The following is a 19076-nucleotide window of genomic DNA, read 5'->3' as shown; positions in this document are numbered from 1 at the left end:
TAGAGCAAGCTGTTGCTGTTTTCTTGGAAAAAAAAAAAAAGAAGCTAAAAAACCCAGAAGATTATTGTGGAGAAAAACTGCAAACATTGGTGAAGGGAAGGAGGTGGATACAGGTGAAGGGATTAGTTTTGGAACATTGTATACTTGAAACAATAAGAAATAACTTTAACTGTGAAATAACTTTCCCAGTGATTAAAATTTTTCAAGACATCTTTGTTATAGTTTAGGTTATATGGTTATAGTAGTGTTGACTTATATATTTTGTTTTCATTTTTGGGTCACACACAGTGCCCCCCCCCCCACAGGGCTTACTTCTGGTTTTTTGCCAAAAGTACACACACACACACACACACACACACGTGTGTATACCTGCAATGCTACTATCCCATGTCCAACACCAGAAAGCCAAGGCTCCTCCACCATTATTCCAAGGTCTCTTCTCTTACCTTCAGCATCTTCCATTCACAGTTCTATTGATCATTATCTCAAAGTTGTTTCCATTGGGGATTGTTTAATTCCTTGCTTGTTTCTTTATACACCTCAAATGAGTGAGATTATGTGGTGTTTGTCTTTTCCTTTCTGACTTACTTTACTTAGTCTGGCCTCCTCCAAATTCCACCCAAGTTGCAATAAACTGCAAGATTTCAACTTTTATCATAGCTGAACAGTGTCTGTCTTTATCCACCTGTCCATTGTTGGACACTTGGGTTGTTGCTGGATCGCAAAGGACCTTGCTTTTAAGACTGTGGGTAGCATAACTGAATGTGAGTGTTGGTGAAATAGTCAGCACAGTGTAAGATTTTTGAATGTACAGCCATCAAAATTTAGTTCAAAAAATTAAACTCACAATGAGTCCAGGGTGTGTCTAGAAGCACTAGCCTGTGTTGCATTTCTGGGTAAAAAGGATTGTGAGTGGAAAAAGTTTAAGAAACCCTGATTGTGAAGATACAAATACAAATCTGGGCAAGAGTGAAAGGACAGCAGGTAAGGTGCTTGCCTTGCACACAGTCAGCCTGGTTGGATTCACCAAGAGTTATTTCTGAGCACAAAGCCAGACAAAGCATGACTGAAAGTAGCCCCAATTCTCTTCCACCCCTTAGAGATATCACATTAGGGATGTGATTTGTAGTTGGGACTGTAAAACACTTTTGTGTGTTTAGCTCCCTGTATGGCACACCCCCAAACTCCTGCATAGCCCAAGTGATTTCTGAGCACTTTGAATGTACAGTCTTCCAGATACATAGTAGAACATAAGTTATGTTCTATTAGTTACCAAAAAAAAAAATCTTTTCAAGGCAATCTCATTGGTCTTATTCTAGTTCTTGTGCAACCTACTCTGCTCCCCACACTGACACAATCTTTTAGCCTTATCATGTTTTTCCTAGATAGGGAAAATTCTGCTTTGTTCTTTGAGACCAAATGGTCATCAGAACTAAAGATGTTTTGACCATTGCTCCCTGGCTCCATACTCTCATGTTTATTGTGTATAGTTTTTTTTTTTTTGTTTACAAACTCTTGTAGTCAAGTTATTTAAGAGTTCATGATCTCACATGTAAGTTATTTCTTTTTTTAATTTGTTTTTTTGGACCACACCCATTTGATGCTCAGGGGTTACTTCTGGCTATGCACTCAGAAATCACCCCTGGCTTGGGCGGACCAAAAGCGAGGCCGGGGGGATTTAACCGTGATCCGTCCTAGGCTAGCGTTTGCAAGGCAGACACCTTACTTCTAGCGCCACCTCTCTGGCCCCGTAAGTTATTTCTTGAGAACAGAAACCTTGTCTTACTTATCTCACACATCTTGCTCAAAGGAGGGACAACAGAAGTATACTAGCTTTATATTATGTGCTAGGCCCCTCCCTAGTTGCTGGGAGATATAAACAAGATGTATAAATAATGGTTGGAGTGATAGCATAAGGGTCAGGGCATTTGCCTTGCACTTGTCAACCTGAGTTTGATCACTGGCATTCCATAGGATCCCCTCAACCTGCCAGAAGTAATTTCTGAGTGCAAAGCCAGGAGTAACCCCTGAGCACCGCCGGGTGTAGCCCCCCCACCCCCGCAAAGTTGTAGCAATGTTACTTCTGTGAAAAACATGAATTTCTGGAGCTGGAGAGATAGCATGGAGGTAAGGTGTTTGCCTTTTTTTTTTTTTTTTTTTGTTTTTGGGCCACACCCGGTGACGCTCAGGGGTTACTCCTGGCTATGCGCTCAGAAGTTGCTCCTGGCTTGGGGGACCATATGGGACGCCGGGGGATCGAACCGCGGTCCGTCCTAGGCTAGCGCAGGTAAGGCAGGCACCTTACCTTTAGCGCCACCGCCCGGCCCCGGTGTTTGCCTTTTATGCAGAAGGACGGTGGTTGGAATCCTCGCATCCCATATGGTCCCCTGTGCCTGCCAGGGGCAATTTCTGAGCCTAGAGCCAGGAGTGGCCCCTGTAAGTGCTGCCAGGTGTGACCCAAAAACCAAAAACCAAACCAAAACAAAACAAAAAAACCTCCATGAATTTCTCAAAAATAAACTTTTAGGTAAGATGTAAATTACACTGAAAAACTATAAAGTATGTGAAAGTTTTAACTTTTCAACTTTATAAATTTAAAAATAAAAATGTTTTGCAGATCTTGTGAAATATTAGCAGAACATATAACAAATTATCTGGGAAAAATCACATGAAAGAGTCACAAGTTGCAGGACCTTTGGAAACTAGAAGTGCCTGCAAAGCAACTAACAATAGGCTGATGCATGCAGATTTGTAGGTTAAGATTTCAATTCTTTTCTAAATAATGCATAAGGCTGTTCCTGCCATTGCATCATTTCTTCCTGATAATTAGGTTTAATCATCTTTTTCTCTGTGTATATATATTATGCATTTATATATACATATATGTATATTCTGGTGGCGCTAGAGGTAAGGTGTCTGCCTTGCAAGCGCTAGCCAAGGAAGGACCGCGGTTCGATCCCCCGGCGTCCCATATGGTCCCCCCAAGCCAGGGGCGATTTCTGAGCGCATAGCCAGGAGTAACCCCTGAGCGTCTAACGGGTGTGACCCAAAAACCAAAAAAAAAAAAAAAAAGAGAGACAACCTGAAATAAATGGCATTAGTACCTTATTTTTTCCAATGTATGCATTTCTTTTCTTTATTTTTTTTTAAGCCTATAGCACTCGGTATTCCCAGGTGTTCTCCCATCCAAGTACTAACCAGGTCCGACCCTGCTTAGCTTCCGAGATCAGATGAGATTAGGCATGTTCAGGGTGGTATGGCCATAGACACATTTCTTTTTTTTTTTTTTTTGTTTTTTTTGTTTTTTTTGTTTTTGTTTTTGTTTTTGTTTTTGGTTTTTGGGCCACACCCGTTTGACGCTCAGGGGTTACTCCTGGCTATGTGCTCAGAAATCGCCCCTGGCTTGGGCGGACCATATGGGACGCCGGGGGATCGAACCGCGGTCCTGATCCTTGGCTAGCGTTTGCAAGGCAGACACCTTACTTCCAGCGCCACCTACCCGGCCCCGACACATTTCTAATATATATATATATATATATGTAATTTCAGTCATATATAGATATGAAATAATGGTGCAATATATGGACTTTTTCACTTTTTTTTTTTTTTGCAGCAGTACTTAGGGATTGCTATCAACAGGTACGTTAGGGCTTTTCTTGTTGGTATTCAGGGAGCAATGCCATGTGGGAATCAAGTTGAGGTGTCCTGCATGATCCAAGCCTTGGAACTATCTCTCTGGCACCACCAACAAATTATTTTAAAAATAAAGATTTTGAGGCCAGAGAGATAATTCAATGACTGAGCATATGCATTGCATGTGAGAGGTCCAGCCTGGCACCACCTATGGTCCTTTGAGTATGAACTTTGAATGACTGTCATGCATAAAGCCTGGAGGAGCCGTAAGCACTTCCAGATGTGCCCCCCCCACAAAAAAAGATTTTATTTAGTGAAACAGAAAATGTAATGTGTACAGTTAGAAAATACTGTTGTTGTTGTTGTTGTTGTTGTTTTTGATGTTGAGACAAAATTCAAGTTTTCTTTATGAATACTTGATGTTGGCCAAGAGTAGCCTATTCACACTTAGTCATGAAAACTTTTTAGAACAGACCCAGTCTTACTTTCAGGCCCTGAGGAACAGGACTTGACTAAGTAAAAGGACAGTGAAAGAAAAAGAAAACAAAAAGGCACTATAGGATGTATGTCATTTGCCCCACGATTGAACCTGGCACAGTATTGAAACTATGCTCAAATATTTTGGTTTACTTTTGGGCCACATTGAGTGGGCTGGATAGGAGTAACTCCTATCTCTATGCTCAGGAATCACTTCTGGCAATTCTTGGACACTTAGGGTTAGAGCTATGTGGCTCTGGGGATGGAAGCAATGATGATCATCTATCTACAAGCCTAGCACCCTACCTCAACAGTCCTTATGCTCAATATTTATTTATTATGCTCAATAAATCTCTTTTATTTAAAGTGATGAATAATATGTGCCTCTTTAGCAGCAGGTAAAATTCCTAAAATCCTCAAGGTCTCATTTTTTTTTATCTTTTCTAACATTTCATATGACTGAGTCAATAATTTGTAAATGTGGTATAATTTGAAGTATTTCAAGGTTCATTTCACTGATGTTTAAGCATGTGGCATTCAGATTATTGTTTTAGGTATATTCCTAATTGTCTAACATTATATTGTCAGTACTGGAGAGAGGGTACAGTGGGCAAAACACTTGCCTTGCATATTGGGTCCCTGGCACTATATATGTCTCTGAACACTACCAGGAGTGATCCCTGAGTAAGCCCTGAATAGTTCTGGGTGTGGCTCCCCACATAAAATAATTTTCTTTAAAAAAATTTTTTTTTGGCCATACCCGGCAGCACTCAGGGGTTACTCCTGGCTCTGCACTCAGAAATTGCTCCTGACAGGCACGGGAACCATATGAGATGCCAGGATTCAAACCACTGTTAGGATTTGAACCACCATCCGTCCAGGGTTGGCCGTGTGCAAGGCAAATGCCCTACCACTGTGCTATTTCTCTGGCCCCAATTTTCTTTAAAAATTTAAAGATAATTTCATATCCTTATATATAGAAGTATATTTTCATAAGATTTTAAATTAAGAACTATATTACTATGATCCCATTGTAGAAGGAATATCTCTTCTCTCTGTGATTTTACCTACTATGTCTTCATACTGAGGCACAAAGAGAATTAAGCTCATCTTGCTCTATCTATATTTATATTGTTTATGTCTATGTCTATATCTCTATATATCTATATCTCCATCTCTCTCTAGCTATCCTTCTAGCTATCTCCCATTTATTGCCTATAATGTGGTCACTTCAATACCATGTTGCATTAACCAGTAGGTGGCAGACTGATTCAGAATACTAGCACCCGGAAAATGTACTTTGGTCACTAGCATGATGCTGTCAGATATTTTCTGGCTTCAAAATATAAACAGAGATGTCTTGAGTTGCCCCCATGCAGCTTTGTTGTTGTGAGTGAGCTGGACCCTGTCCAACCCTGCCCTGCTTTTTAGTTGTTATAACTTTTCTTCAAGATGCCATGAAGAAGAGCAGGTGGAGACTTTCGCCTTCCAGGCAGAAATTGTCCAACTTATGTCACTCACCATCAATACCTTTTATTCAAACAAGGAAATATTTCTTCAGAAACGAATTAGTAATGCTTCTGATGCTTTGGACAAGATTCGCTATGAGGGCCTGACTAATCCTTCCAAGTTGGACAGTGGTAAAGAGCTAATAATTAACATCATCCCAAACCCTCAGGAATGTACTTTTTTGCGACCCCGGGACCCCGGCCCGCAGGGTGGATGAGCGTCACGAAGTTATTTGTGTGTTGTGTATGTAAATATTTTAGGGGATTACTATGTTACTCACCCTAACCTGATTGGTGATTGTGCCCTACCCTAGGGTGTGACCTGGCATACTGCCCCCACCCTAGGGTGGTACCTGATTCTGCTTCCACCATTGGTTGGTATCTGATCCCACCATTGGGTGGTACCTGATTCTGGGGGATAAAAACAAGGGACTGTGGAAGGCCGGGGCTTTTTTTGCTGGAACTGAGGCTGAGTCTTTGGACTTCAGTCTTGTCCACCGAATAAAGCTAATATTTCCACAAGCCTGACTGTCTGCGAGCTGTTTACCCGCCGTTTCACCTCAGAACCGTCGGCTAGACAGGGTGGCAGACGCGTGCTCCGAGCTGGAAGAAAAAGGCCTCATCCTCCATCCCTCTATCAGTCAACCTCTCCAGGGACTGACTTGCAACATTCGTGAGTCAGGAAGAGGATTAGAGCTGAGGGGCCGGGAAGGTGGCGCTAGAGGTAAGGTGTCTGCCTTGCAAGCGCTAGCGTAGGACGGACCACGGTTCGATCCCCTGGCGTCCCATATGGTCCCCCCCAAGCCAGGGGTGATTTCTGAGCGCATAGCCAGGAGTAACCCCTGAGCATCAAACGGGTGTGGCCCAAAAAACCAAAAAAAAAAAAAAAAAAAAAAAGAGGATTAGAGCTGAAAAATAAAAGAGGGCTGGGAAAATTTATGGACTCAAGGCGAGATTCCGGTCAAGAGTCAAAGTTTATTAAAAGGGGGCTAGTTTTTATAGCAAGCATGACCACGTTTTCAGACAAAAGAGGGGAAGGGGGTGGTTCAGTACTTTTCCACCGTAACATTCCCATACATCAACTATGTCAGGTTTTTTTTTTTAGTGAGTTATACATTTACTATCAGTGGTCCTGGGGTGCTCTGTTCTGTTAACAGTGCTACAGATCTAATCTTAACTTGTAGCCTTTACATAGCATGTTTGTTCTTGCTTATACATTGACCTCTGGTAATGGCTCTTTTTATGGTCAGCTCTTTCTTTTTAGGTTCATGGGGGAAGCGCCACCAGCAGCTTGTTACGTACACAGGCCTTTGACTTCTCAGGCATCAGAGACTCCATATTGCTCTCTAGTTAAAGGGCCTCCAACACCTTTTCTCTGATGAATGCAGGCATTGGCATGGCCAAAGTTATAAGTAACCTTCTAAATAACTTGGGAACCATTGCTAAGTCTGGCACTGAAACATTTATGGAAGCTCTTTTTTTTTTTTTTTTTTGGTATTTCAGGCCACACCTGTTAGATGCTCAGGGGTTACTTCTGGCTGCTCGCTCAGAAATTGCCCCTGGCTTGGGGGGACCATATGGGACGCCGGGGGATCGAACCGTGGTCCTTTCCTTGGCTAGCGCTTGCAAGGCAGACACCTTGCCTCTAGCGCCACCTCGCCGGCCCCAAAATTTTAGTGTTTTCTTTTTTTTTTTTTTTTTTTTTGGTTTTTGGGCACACCCGTTAGACGCTCAGGGGTTACTCCTGGCTATGCGCTCAGAAATCGCCCCTGGCTTGGGGGGACCATATGGGACACCGGGGGATCGAACCGTGGTCCTTCCTTGGCTAGCACTTGCAAGGCAGACACCTTACCTCTAGCGCCACCTTCCCAGCCTTATGGAAGCTCTTCAGGCTGGTGCAGACATCTCCCTGGTTGGGCAATTTGGTATTGGCTTTTATTCTGTTTACCAGGTAGCAGAGAAAGTGGTTGTAACCACAAAGCACAGTGATGATGACCAGTTTGCCTGGGAGACTTCTGTTGGGGGTTCGTTCATGGTATGTGCTGATCATGGTGAGCCTATTGGCGAGGTATCAAAGTGATCCTACATCTTAAGAGTACTTAGAGGAAAGGAAAGTGAAAGAAGTAGTGAAGAAGCATTCACAGTTTATTAGTTATCCCATCATCCTCTATTTGGAGAAAGGGAGAAGGAAATAAGTGAAGATGAGGAAGAAGAGGAGAAAGGTGAGAAAAAAGAGGAATATAAGGATGATGAGGAGAAGCTCAAGATAGAAGATGTAGGCTCAGATGGGAGGTTGATCATGGTAAGGATAATAAAAAGAAAACCAAGAAGATTAAGGGGAAATAGATTGACCACGAGAAACAAGACTTAGCCTATTTGGAACAGAAATCCTGATGATATCACTTAGGAGAAATATGGAGAGTTTTATAAGAGTCTAACCAAAGACCATTTGGCGGTTAAGCACTTCTCTGTAAAAGATCAGTTGTAATTCAGGGAATTGCTCTTCATTCCTCGCCAGGTTCCATTTGACCTTTTTGAGAAGAAGAATAAGAAGAACAACATCAAAGTTTATGTCCACTGTATATTTATCATGGATAGCTGTGATGAGCTTAAACCAGAGTTTCTAAACTTTATCTGTGGTGTGGTTGACTCTGAGGATCTGCCCTGAATATTTCTCGAGAAATTTCTACAGCAGAGCAAAATTTTGAAAGTCATACAAAAACATTGTTAAGAAGTGTCATTTTTTTTTTTTTAAGTCTACAGCACCCGGTATTCCCAGGCGGTCTCCCATCCAAGTACTAACTATGCCCGACCCTGCTTAGCTTCCAAGATCAGATGAGATTGGGCGTGTTCAGGGTGGTATGGTTAAGAAGTGTCTTGAACTCTTCTCTGAGCTGGCAGAAGACAAGGAGTACTACAAGACATTCTATGAAGTATTTTCAGAGAACCTAAAACTTGGAATCTATGAGGACTTCACTGATCAGTGACATCTTTCCGAGCTGCTGAGCTATCTCAGTCTAGTGATGAGATGACTTCTTTTTCAGAATAGTCTCTCACATAAAGGAGACTCAGAAATCCACCTGTTCCATCACCAGTGAGAGCAAAGAACAAGTTGCCAACTCTGCTTTTGTGGAGTGAGTACGGAAATAAGGCTTTTACGTAGTATATATGACAGAGCCTATTGATGAATACTGTATGCAGCAGCTTAAGGAATTTGATGGGAAGACTCTTGTCTCAGTTGCAAAGGAAGGCTTGGAGCTACCTGAGGATGAAGATGAGAAGAGAATGGAGGAGACCAAGGCCAAATTTGAGAATCTATTGCTTATGAAGCTTATGAAGGATATTTTGGATAAGAATGTTCAGAAGGTAACAATATCCAATAAGCTTGTGTCTTCACCCTGTTGTGCAGGGTCCTGAAGCCCCCCAGGGGGGCCCGGCCAGCAGGAATTAGCTGGAAAGGCTTCTCAGACGACCGCACTTCTATTTTGCTGAGTAGAAGCACAACCACACTGTAAAAAATCTGAGAGAGGTTAATAATAAAGACCCAAGGCAGCGTCTCACTGTTCAAGGGTGTCTTTATTGGCTACAGTTCCTTCTTAAATAGTGAAGGAGAAAAGGGGCAGTACAAAGGTGATGTCAATCATACTTTTGGCGCGAAGGCTCATAAGGAAGTGGGCAGTGGGCTAGGGGCTGGATGACCTTCAAGCTATGCTGAACGTGCTGTTTCAATGGAAACTTCTAGTGTCCTACTAGCTGCATTCCTAATTGCTTGACTATCAGGAAATGGTGCAATATGTGCTTGCCTAAGTGATCTTGAACAGACAATATAGCATATACTTATTGATAACAGCCTAAATTACTCCGGAATGTGGTCTTAAGGAATGGGGCCTAGTTTCTGATAACTGTACCAGGCAGTTTTTACTCTCCTCCGGGCTAAGAGCTAAATTATGTCCTGCAGCTGTACATTCTTTTCTCTTAGCTCAAAATTTTACAGCAAGACTGCATATTGCTTTTAGGTGAAAAGCTGGGCTATGGCAGAGAGAACAGCAAAATGTCCTCAAACAAGTCAGTCCCCAACATCTCCCCCTTTCTCTTCTAATAAAAGAAGGAAAGTCGTGAGCGGGTGGAAGAACCGTGTCTTAGGCATACAAGGTTTGACCAGGTCGGACACGGCCAAAGCCGCATTTAAAAGGTGGCTACAAGCGCCGTGGGTGCGCGCAGAGATCCGAATTATGCGTTGTAGCCTTTTTGGGCCGTGCCCTAACTGGGACCTTGCTAATCCCGTCGTAGGTGTCTCCACAGCCGAGAGCACAAGTGCCGGAGCGAGCTCCGTCTGTTAGCTATGCGCTCTATCTCCTGGAAACTAGTGGCTGGAAAGGCGGCTTGGTGACTAAAGCCAAGTTTTCACAGGAGTCACGCGGGGTTAGACGCTGGTAGTTAACCTGAATAGAGGTTTTTGCCTTTTCATCTACCTGGTTTTTAATAAAGGCAGTAATTTTGCGGAAAATCCATGGGCCAAGAGAAAAGAGCAGCATGAGGCTAATAAGAGGGCCCAAAATAGTGGACAAGATTGTGTGGAGCCAAGGGGAAGAGAAAAACCAATCCTGGTACCAACCTTGTTCTTCATCGAAATGTTTTTCAAAATCTTTTATACCATCACCAATATGTTGAACGCTATCTCTAACTAAACCTGTTTTGTCTTTAAAAATACAACATTGTTCCTTAAGGGCTACACAGACTCCCCCTTTCTTCAAAAAAAAAAAAAAGGAAACCAAATTAAAGCATGGTGGTTTTGCTGCACTATCTTTGCTAGGGATTTAACAATGTGCTTTAAGTGTTGTAAACTTAGTTTAAGTTTGTAAACATTATTAACAACAGTTATACTTAAGGCATTGACAGATTTTAGAGTATGAACCAATGAATAAATTATTGTGCTTACAGCAGTAGCACCCAGGCCTATGATTAAGGCTAGGGTGAGAGCAGGTTTGACAGGTAAGTTAGGCATTAAAACAATGAAAACACAGTAGTTTTAGGACTGAAAAAACAAATGTGAAACAATGGGGGAGATAAACCAGTGAAACAGGCAAGAAACGTTAAATTGGGGGCAATTATGAACTAAAAGGAGGAATTAATGACAAGAATTTGATTACAATTTTCAATAGGGGGAATCATATTGGGTACCAAAAGGCAAAGTATAAGTTTCACCATCTGTTCCAAGGTGATGCTGAAGTGAGGCTTGGGGCTGGATCGCAGAGCGAAGGGGTCAGAGACAGGCAGGAGGTTGCCAAAGCAGGCAGGGTCGGTGATGGTGGAGGCGTTGACCAGCTGTAGGATGAGGTTTGAGGTGGGTGAATAGCAGGTACCGAAGGCGTTTGCATCTGGGCGGAGGGCGGAAGCGTTGATCATGACAAGGATGAGCTGAGAAGAGGAGGGGGGTCCGGAAGACCACGTGGGCTGGAAGGGTGGGGAAGCAGGCAGAGTCCTGAAGAGCTCAGGGCATGGGAGAGGTTGAGCTGACATAGCCAGTGTGTTCTGGGGAATGGGTGAATGGGCCAGGTTGTGGCAAAAATTGATTGGGGGTGGCTCACTTTTCCTCAGCACCCATGGCGAGGGCACAAAGGGCTACTTCCAGGATGGGTCAGGGGATGAGTGGGAGGGGGTTGGCTATGTATCCGGCACCATAAAAGGGGAAGGGAAGGAACCAGAGGTGTTGTCATCGTCTTGCAAGGGAGAGTCAAGTAGAGCAAACAAATTAATGAAGCCTTGGTGCGAAGGGGGTGGTTGGAGGCAGCCAGGCAGAGTACCAAATTCAGCATTGTCAAAGGTGGAGTCAGTCAGAAACAGGTTCGCAGTAATGGCAGCTAGCAGGTGGGGTGGCAGGCTTTTTTGAAGTGAATGAGGACAGGACTGCAGGAAGCTGTAGGAGGTCTATAAGAAAACAACTTGGCAGGAGGTAAAATGATTATTTTTGAATGCCACAGGAATGCCTTCTGACTTTTGCCAGACTTTAGCACTTTTAAAAAATCTTATAATTAATGATAGCCAATTGTTCAAAAGCCTTTAAACTGAACTTAAATGATTTTTTTTTTAAACTTCTTAGTTATTATTTTAAAGCTAGATGCTTCTTTTTCTAGCCACATTTGGCCTTATAGTATTGGCCTTAACTACACACAGCAGAAAAACTGGGGATTGCAAAGTCCAGAAATTCTCCAGGAAAAAGTTATTCCTGATGGCCATTTGAGAAATTTTTGGGGTTTACCATCCCCTACCTTTTTTGCCATGCTGATAGAACAAAGCTAGCTGAGCACAGGATTTTTGGCAGGATTTCACAGTTTATAGATGACGAGACTAAGCCAGGTAAAAAATTAATTGAAATTTTAAAAATGGATAAGGCTTTAAAAATTGTATTTATATGAAATGCAAAAATAACAAATAGACAGACAGAACAAACACGAAACACAACATTGTGGCCACTTTCACGCATAACACACACACATGAACAGACAAGAGGACTTATTCAAAATTTGCATTGGAAAAATTGACAAGCGCTTTTAAATATTTAGCCGGCATGTTTGTAAAAAAATTGTTAACGTAGCTGGAGTGGAACTGCTGAAAATAAATTTTAAGGTTTAGCTTTAACACAAAACATTTTTAAAACAATTGTAATTTAAAGTTGAAAACATAAAGTAAAATGTTAGCAGTTAAAATTTTGTTAAGTAAATTGCTTAGTGAGCACTGTAGAAGGAGTCTGCACTCTGAAGTATGATATCATTTGCTGTAAAGGAACAGGTTTGTTATAAATTGGTTTTACAGTAGAATAGTAAGACAGCTGTAATAAAGTGTTAAAATTTTTATGATTAAACACAAGAGCATGAACTATGATTATTAAAGGTATAAAAAACTGACTTTAAAAAACAACTGTTTTTACTTTGAAGACTTAAAGTGAATAATTTGTAAAAAATATTAGATACCAAATTGACAAGATGTTTAGACATTATAAAATATAGTTAAAGGCATTTGATGTATTTTTACACTTAGAGCTGAAGACCAAATTATTTTTAATACTTGTTAATTTGCTTATAAAATTTAGTTACTTTTATGATACTAATTAACAATATCATTTTAAAAAGGGGTAACCACAACATGAACAGAGACAACTTAAGATTAAACTTGGAAAATGCAAAATTATTTGTACTTACTTTTGAGTTTAAAATTAAGCTTGAAAATAAGAAAAGAAATAAAGCTACTTAAGGTTTAAGTTTATGAACATTAATTTATTTAATTAGTTATTATATATATATATATATATATATATTTTTAATGGTTTTTATGCTACTGTTTGAACTGTGTAATTGCCTGTAAGGTTTAGACTGTTTGGTTTAAGTTTTTTAGATGGCAATGCTATTTTGCTATATTTATTGTGCATTTAAAAGAGCTTAGGCTTAGGTTAGAGTTTTGGAATGTTTACACATTATTGTTAAGGCAAGCTGACCAACTTATTTTGCTGATTTATATTATTTTAGTTGTTAAAATTTAACTTTTTTAAACATGTGCAGTAATTTTAACAAAGGAGTTTTGCTGTTTTTCCCAATGCAGAGGTTCTTAAAAACAAAGTTAAAAATGTTACAAAATGTTATTTAACTATTAGATTTGAATGGCAAACATGGGAAGGAAAGAGCAATTAAAAAGACAAAATATAAGAAACACCTAAATGCAGATTAAGGAGCCTAAGCTACTAAAAAATGCCCATGACATGAACTATTTTACAAACTTCATATACTTTTAAGATTAAAAATAATTTTAAAAAAGACTTAAATTTTAATATTTGTGTGTTTGTTTAAGTTTTAAAGCACGAAAAGGTTTTTTGTTTACTGATAATTTGTTATTACAAGTAACAGAATTATGACCTTGCTTTAAAATTTTTGAGAGGCATGAACAAGGGTGTTTATTGCTGTTATTTTCCTGTTGCTGTGACACAGACTTTGGAGAGTGACTCAGGTACAGAGCTGCTGACAAGCTAGGGTTTGGAAAATGTACACTGTGCCTTTAAAAGCTTAGAGGCCGAGCTTACAGCGCAGGGAAGAGAGAAAAAAAAAAAAACGGCGGGCCTTTTTTTTTTTTTTTTTTTTTTTTTTTTTTGCATTTTAGCTACATAGAAACTTAGTTTTAAAAACAGGTACGTCACCTTTGCGTAGGTTAAACTTATTATGACATTTTGTAACACATTTAAGACTTTTTAATTTTACCAACTGTGGCCTTTATACTTAGAAAAACATTTCAACTTAGGCATCCCAACTCAGGAAAAGGGAACAGTTGTAGCACCAGAGAGACAATTATAAAAGCCTGAGGGAAGATAGGCATTTGTATAGTAAGGGATGGGAGGTTTTCGCCCTGCTCGCTGAATTTTGCTGAAGCTGCCGCATGGCCAAGAGGGGGGGGGGGGAGTAGCAAAAGTTTGTTGCTACGTGTGGAACCGGGTTTAAGCTGGGATTTGGAAAATGGGCGCTGTCCCTTTAAGGTGAAGCCAGCGATGAGCTCAGAGATTAGAATGTGTGCTTGCTTGCTGGAAGGAAAGATTTTACTGCGGAGAAAAAGTTAACTTTGCAAGAGTTCAGCTTTTCAGCGGGGGAGACAGCGCCGCCCCCAATAGATTTCAATCAGGAGAGCGTGTAAGGGGCTGGGGTCACACGGCTTGAAACAGCTGTGAGGCTTTTCCAATTAAAGGCTTTGTATTGTTGCAATTGCTGGTTAAGGAGGGGAGTTGGTGGAACAGGGACGGAGCTGAAGCTAGGGAAGTGAAGGGCTGTTTAGGATTTTGCACAGAGGGTGCAGCGGCAGAAGTAAAGATGAAGGGTCAGAAGAGGAAGGAAACTGAGAGACAGAGTTAGAGCGAGAGGGAGCCCAGGAACACTAGATTTTTGGCAAACATCATGAACAAATATTAAGAAATTACAAATATCTTTTTTGGTAACCTCTATATGTCTGGCTTTCAACTCAGACTGTATATATTTAATGAATTTAAGTTCAGTACTCAAAGAATTACCCATGGTAGCGTATCCTATGGGTTAAGCCCCAAAAGCCAATCAGGGGCGGCGATCGGAACGACTGGAAAAACTGCAGTTTAAATATTTGATTAAGGCTAACTCGTTTCAACGCTTACCCTGATGAGGTAATTTCCGCGATTTACGAAGGAGCTCTAGACTCGCCGACCTGTAGTCGTTCGGAGTGTGGCGGTGATCTTCGAGCCCAGCGTTGGGCGCCAAAATGCAGGGTCCTGAAGCCCCCCAGGGGGGCCCGGCCAGCAGGAATTAGCTGGAAAGGCTTCTCAGACGACCGCACTTCTATTTTGCTGAGTAGAAGCACAACCACACTGTAAAAAATCTGAGAGAGGTTAATAATAAAGACCCAAGGCAGCGTCTCACTGTTCAAGGGTGTCTTTATTGGCTACAGTTCCTTCTTAAATAGTGAAGGAGAAAAGGGGCAGTACAAAGGTGATGTCAATCATACTTTTGGCGCGAAGGCTCATAAGGAAGTGGGCAGTGGGCTAGGGGCTGGATGACCTTCAAGCTATGCTGAACGTGCTGTTTCAATGGAAACTTCTAGTGTCCTACTAGCTGCATTCCTAATTGCTTGACTATCAGGAAATGGTGCAATATGTGCTTGCCTAAGTGATCTTGAACAGACAATATAGCATATACTTATTGATAACAGCCTAAATTACTCCGGAATGTGGTCTTAAGGAATGGGGCCTAGTTTCTGATAACTGTACCAGGCAGTTTTTACTCTCCTCCGGGCTAAGAGCTAAATTATGTCCTGCAGCTGTACATTCTTTTCTCTTAGCTCAAAATTTTACAGCAAGACTGCATATTGCTTTTAGGTGAAAAGCTGGGCTATGGCAGAGAGAACAGCAAAATGTCCTCAAACAAGTCAGTCCCCAACACTGTTGCATTGTGACTAGGCCCCTGGCTGGACAACCAACATGGAGTGAATCATGAAAGCCCAGGCCCTTTAGGACAACTCTACAATGGGTTACATGATGGCTAAAAAAGCACCTGGACATTAACCCTAACTACCCCTTTGTGGAGACACTGAGACAGAAGACAGAGGCAAACAAGAATGACAAGTTTGTCAAAGACTTAGTGGTAATGTTGTTTGAAATTGCATTACTCTTCTCTGTCTTTTGACTTGAGGATCCCCCAGACCCACTCCAATTGTATCTGGGCATTGATGAAGATGAAGTGACAGCCCAGTGCTGCTGTTCCTGATGAGATACTCCCTCCTTTTTTTTGGTTTTTGGGTCACACCTGGCAGCGCTCAGGGGTTACTCCTGGCTGTCTGCTCAGAAATAGTTCCTGGCAGGCACAGGGGACCATATGGGACACCGGGACTCGAACCAACCACCTTAGGTCCTGGATCGGCTGCTTGCAAGGCAAAAGCCACTGTGCTATCTCTTCGGGCCCCTGGACCGCGGTTCTATCCCCTGGTCTGATATGGTCCCCCAAGCCAGGAGAGATTTCTGAGAGCATAGCCAGGAGTAACCCCTGAGCATCACTGGGTGTGGCCCCAAAACAAAACAAACAAACAAAATTATGAGATGTAATTTAACTGGTAGAGGTATTAATCACTGTGCTCAAAGATGCTTAGAGGGAATTTGTATTCTTTCTTTGAGTGAATATTAGGTAGGTTTTGGTTGTAAAAATACAGTTGTAGGAGCTGGAGAGATAGCACAGCAGTAAGGCATTTACCTTGCATGTGGCCAACCCGGGACAGACCCAGTTCAATTCCTGGCATACCAAATAATCCCCGGAGCTTGACAGGAGTCATGCATGAGCACAGAGCCAGGAATAATCCCTGGGTATCGCCTATGTGCCCCCCCCATAAATAAATAAATAAATAAATAAATAAATAAAATTCTTTAAAAAAATAGTTGCAGCATGTTAGGTAACAGTAAGATTTTTTTCCATGGTCTTTTTTGGAATTTAAGTAAAATTAAAATACAGATACCGAGGGCCAGAGTAATAGCACAGCAATAGGGCATTTGCCTTGCATGTGGCCAACCCAGGACTGACTAGGGTTCAATTCCCGGCATCCAATATTGTTCTGGAAACTGCCAGAAGTGATTTATGAGTATAGAGCCAGGAGTAACCCCCAAGCACCACCAGGTGTGGCCCCAAAACAAACAAAAACAAAAACCCAAAAACCAAACAGATATTCAGTGGATTGAGCTGCCTTATGCAATGCCAATTTAACTTAGATAAAAGTGAATCTCTCAGAATTTATTATCCTGTGGTTCTGGGTTCAATGATCCTTGGAGGTATAGTTTGGACATCCTAGTTTCTCATTACAGTGTATTCTGTTGGATTCCTAATACAATATTTATTATGCTAATGTCTTAAAATAATTTTAATTATTAATTATCCATTTCATTATACTTACATATATGATCTAATTTCTCTCTTCACAGAGATCCTTGGACAAGACATCTGAATTCCATGGACTCTTGCTACAGTGCTCAGTCATTGAGTATGTTTTTGCTATTTACTTTTAATTCTGGCTAGTTATATACTATATCTATGCCATTGTTCTCGGCTTGCCTTCAGGAAAGGAACCTGGATGTTCAAATATGTGATACTGTACTCCGAGATGCAGACTCTTTTTTTTTTTTTGGTTTTTGGGCCACACCCGACATTGCTCAGGGGTTACTCCTGGCTGTCTGCTCAGAAATAGCTCCTGGCAGGCTCGGGGGACCATATGGGACACCGGGATTCGAACCAACCACCTTTGGTCCTGGATCGGCTGCTTGCAAGGCAAACGCCGCTGTGCTATCTCTCCGGGCCCAAGATGTAGACTCTTTTTACAGTGCTAATAATTACTATATTAGTATTCTAGACTTGAAAATTATGATTGTTTTGGGCATGTTCTGTGTTTATTCTAGACTGTGAAGCCTTTTTTCAGCAATGTTCCCCTCCACCAACATTGATTACTTCAATCAATTGGAAAACTTTTTTATACCTGACGGTCTGGTTTTATATTTTAAGTGCTTTGACCCATTACATTTGTGTCAGTTTTTCAACTGCAACTTATGGATCTATATTTTTTGTCTGTCTATGTGTGTGTGAGTGTGTGTGTGGTGGCCACTACTATGTCTGCCTAATGTCTGTCAGTATGTAATTTTTTCCTTCTGTTGTACATAGCCTTTTTTTCTATTGTTTTCTTTCACTTTCTCACCCATGATTTATTCCTATGATTTATTATTTCTCCTGAGTTAACTTTTTTTTTTTTTTTCCCCCACAGTTCTTAACTCTTCAGGAACCTCCACCACCTCCAGCTCTGACTCCTGTTTCTATCCAAGGAAGAAGATGCCACCATTGTTACTGCTTATGTGTTCTTTTTTTTTTTTTTGTGGGTTTTTTTTTGGGGGGGGTGTGGGGAGCCTAGCTGATGAAACCTAGAACATAGGACACCTCAGTAATTCCTAATCTTGTCACCCACGTGACCAAAGGCGCCCATGCCTTGAGAACAAAGGAAATAGACAAATACTAAAGTAATTCAAAGCAGCCCAATACATCCAGCCAGAAAGAAAAATATAGAGCAACTTGCCTTTGTATTAGCAAAAGGTTATTAGGATTACAGCTGATGTTTTATTTATGCTTGTTAAGTAAAATTTATAGAACTCTGTTTGAATCTTATGCTTTCAGGTAAAACGTGCTCTCTACCTCTTTGCCCCTCCCTATTACCTGCCCCAGCTTATGCTAATGAATGCTTGTAATTGTAATTGGTGGAAAAACCCGTAACACCCTCTGACGTATTTCAGCCCTTAAAAGTTGATCCCCCAACAATAAACTTCCTTTTTGAACAGCAGGTGTTGTCTTGAGGGCTTCTCTTACTAACTTCTCAAGTTTTTCTTCACAGGTCGGTTCAGCTCGGGCAAACCCACGAATAACTAGCAACCTTCATTTCCACACCCCCGCGGGTCGGGGGTCCCCCACGGGAGGTTGCAGGGGGCACACCCAGCAGTGCTCAGGGGTTACTCCTGGCTCCATGCTCAGAAATTGCTCCTGGCAGGCACAATTCGAACCAATGACCTTCTGCATGAAAGGCAAACACCTTACCTCCATGCTATCTCTCTGGCCCCTGCTTATGTGTTCTTGACAGTCATCTTTTAACTACTTCCCTTCACTATAGACTCTTGCCTGCAACTGGTTTTGGCTTTTGAGAGATTCTTGGCTCTAGGACATTTCCTGATCTGTGACTGCTGCTAGCCATTTTTTTCAGAGTTCACACGAACATGTTGCCAGCTCTCGTGATCCAGAATTTATCCTCCCCTCAGATTATCTCAAAAGACGTATAGGGCATATGTATTCCTCCTTTGTATATTTCTTTCTTCTTTTTTTTTTTTTTTTTTGGTTTTTGGGCCACACCCATTTGACGCTCAGGGGTTACTCCTGGCTATGTGCT

The 19076-nt window shown here is 41.5% G+C and overlaps 1 protein-coding gene and 3 pseudogenes across 1 annotated transcript in view; 1 reads left to right on the top strand and 3 right to left on the bottom strand.

Moving 5' to 3' along the window:
• SLC17A5 (solute carrier family 17 member 5) overlaps nucleotides 1–462 on the bottom strand; it is a 43200-nt gene extending 42738 nt beyond the window's left edge. The window contains exon 1 of the mRNA XM_049777635.1: nucleotides 447–462. Within this exon, the coding sequence (XP_049633592.1) occupies nucleotides 447–462 (16 nt within the window). The remainder of the gene's footprint in view (nucleotides 1–446) is intronic.
• Nucleotides 463–3149: 2687 nt separating this feature from the next.
• Nucleotides 3150–3268, bottom strand: LOC126014959 (uncharacterized; annotated as a pseudogene).
• Nucleotides 3269–4479: 1211 nt separating this feature from the next.
• Nucleotides 4480–18561, top strand: LOC126014327 (heat shock protein HSP 90-beta-like; annotated as a pseudogene).
• LOC126014972 (uncharacterized) lies at nucleotides 8373–8491 on the bottom strand (annotated as a pseudogene).
• Nucleotides 18562–19076: the final 515 nt, after the last annotated feature.

This window comes from Suncus etruscus, chromosome 7 (genome assembly GCF_024139225.1).
Source record: "Suncus etruscus isolate mSunEtr1 chromosome 7, mSunEtr1.pri.cur, whole genome shotgun sequence".
NCBI classification, from domain to species: Eukaryota; Metazoa; Chordata; class Mammalia; order Eulipotyphla; family Soricidae; genus Suncus; species Suncus etruscus.
Note: the sequence above shows the minus strand (reverse complement) of the source record. Positions and strands in the feature narration are given on the sequence as shown.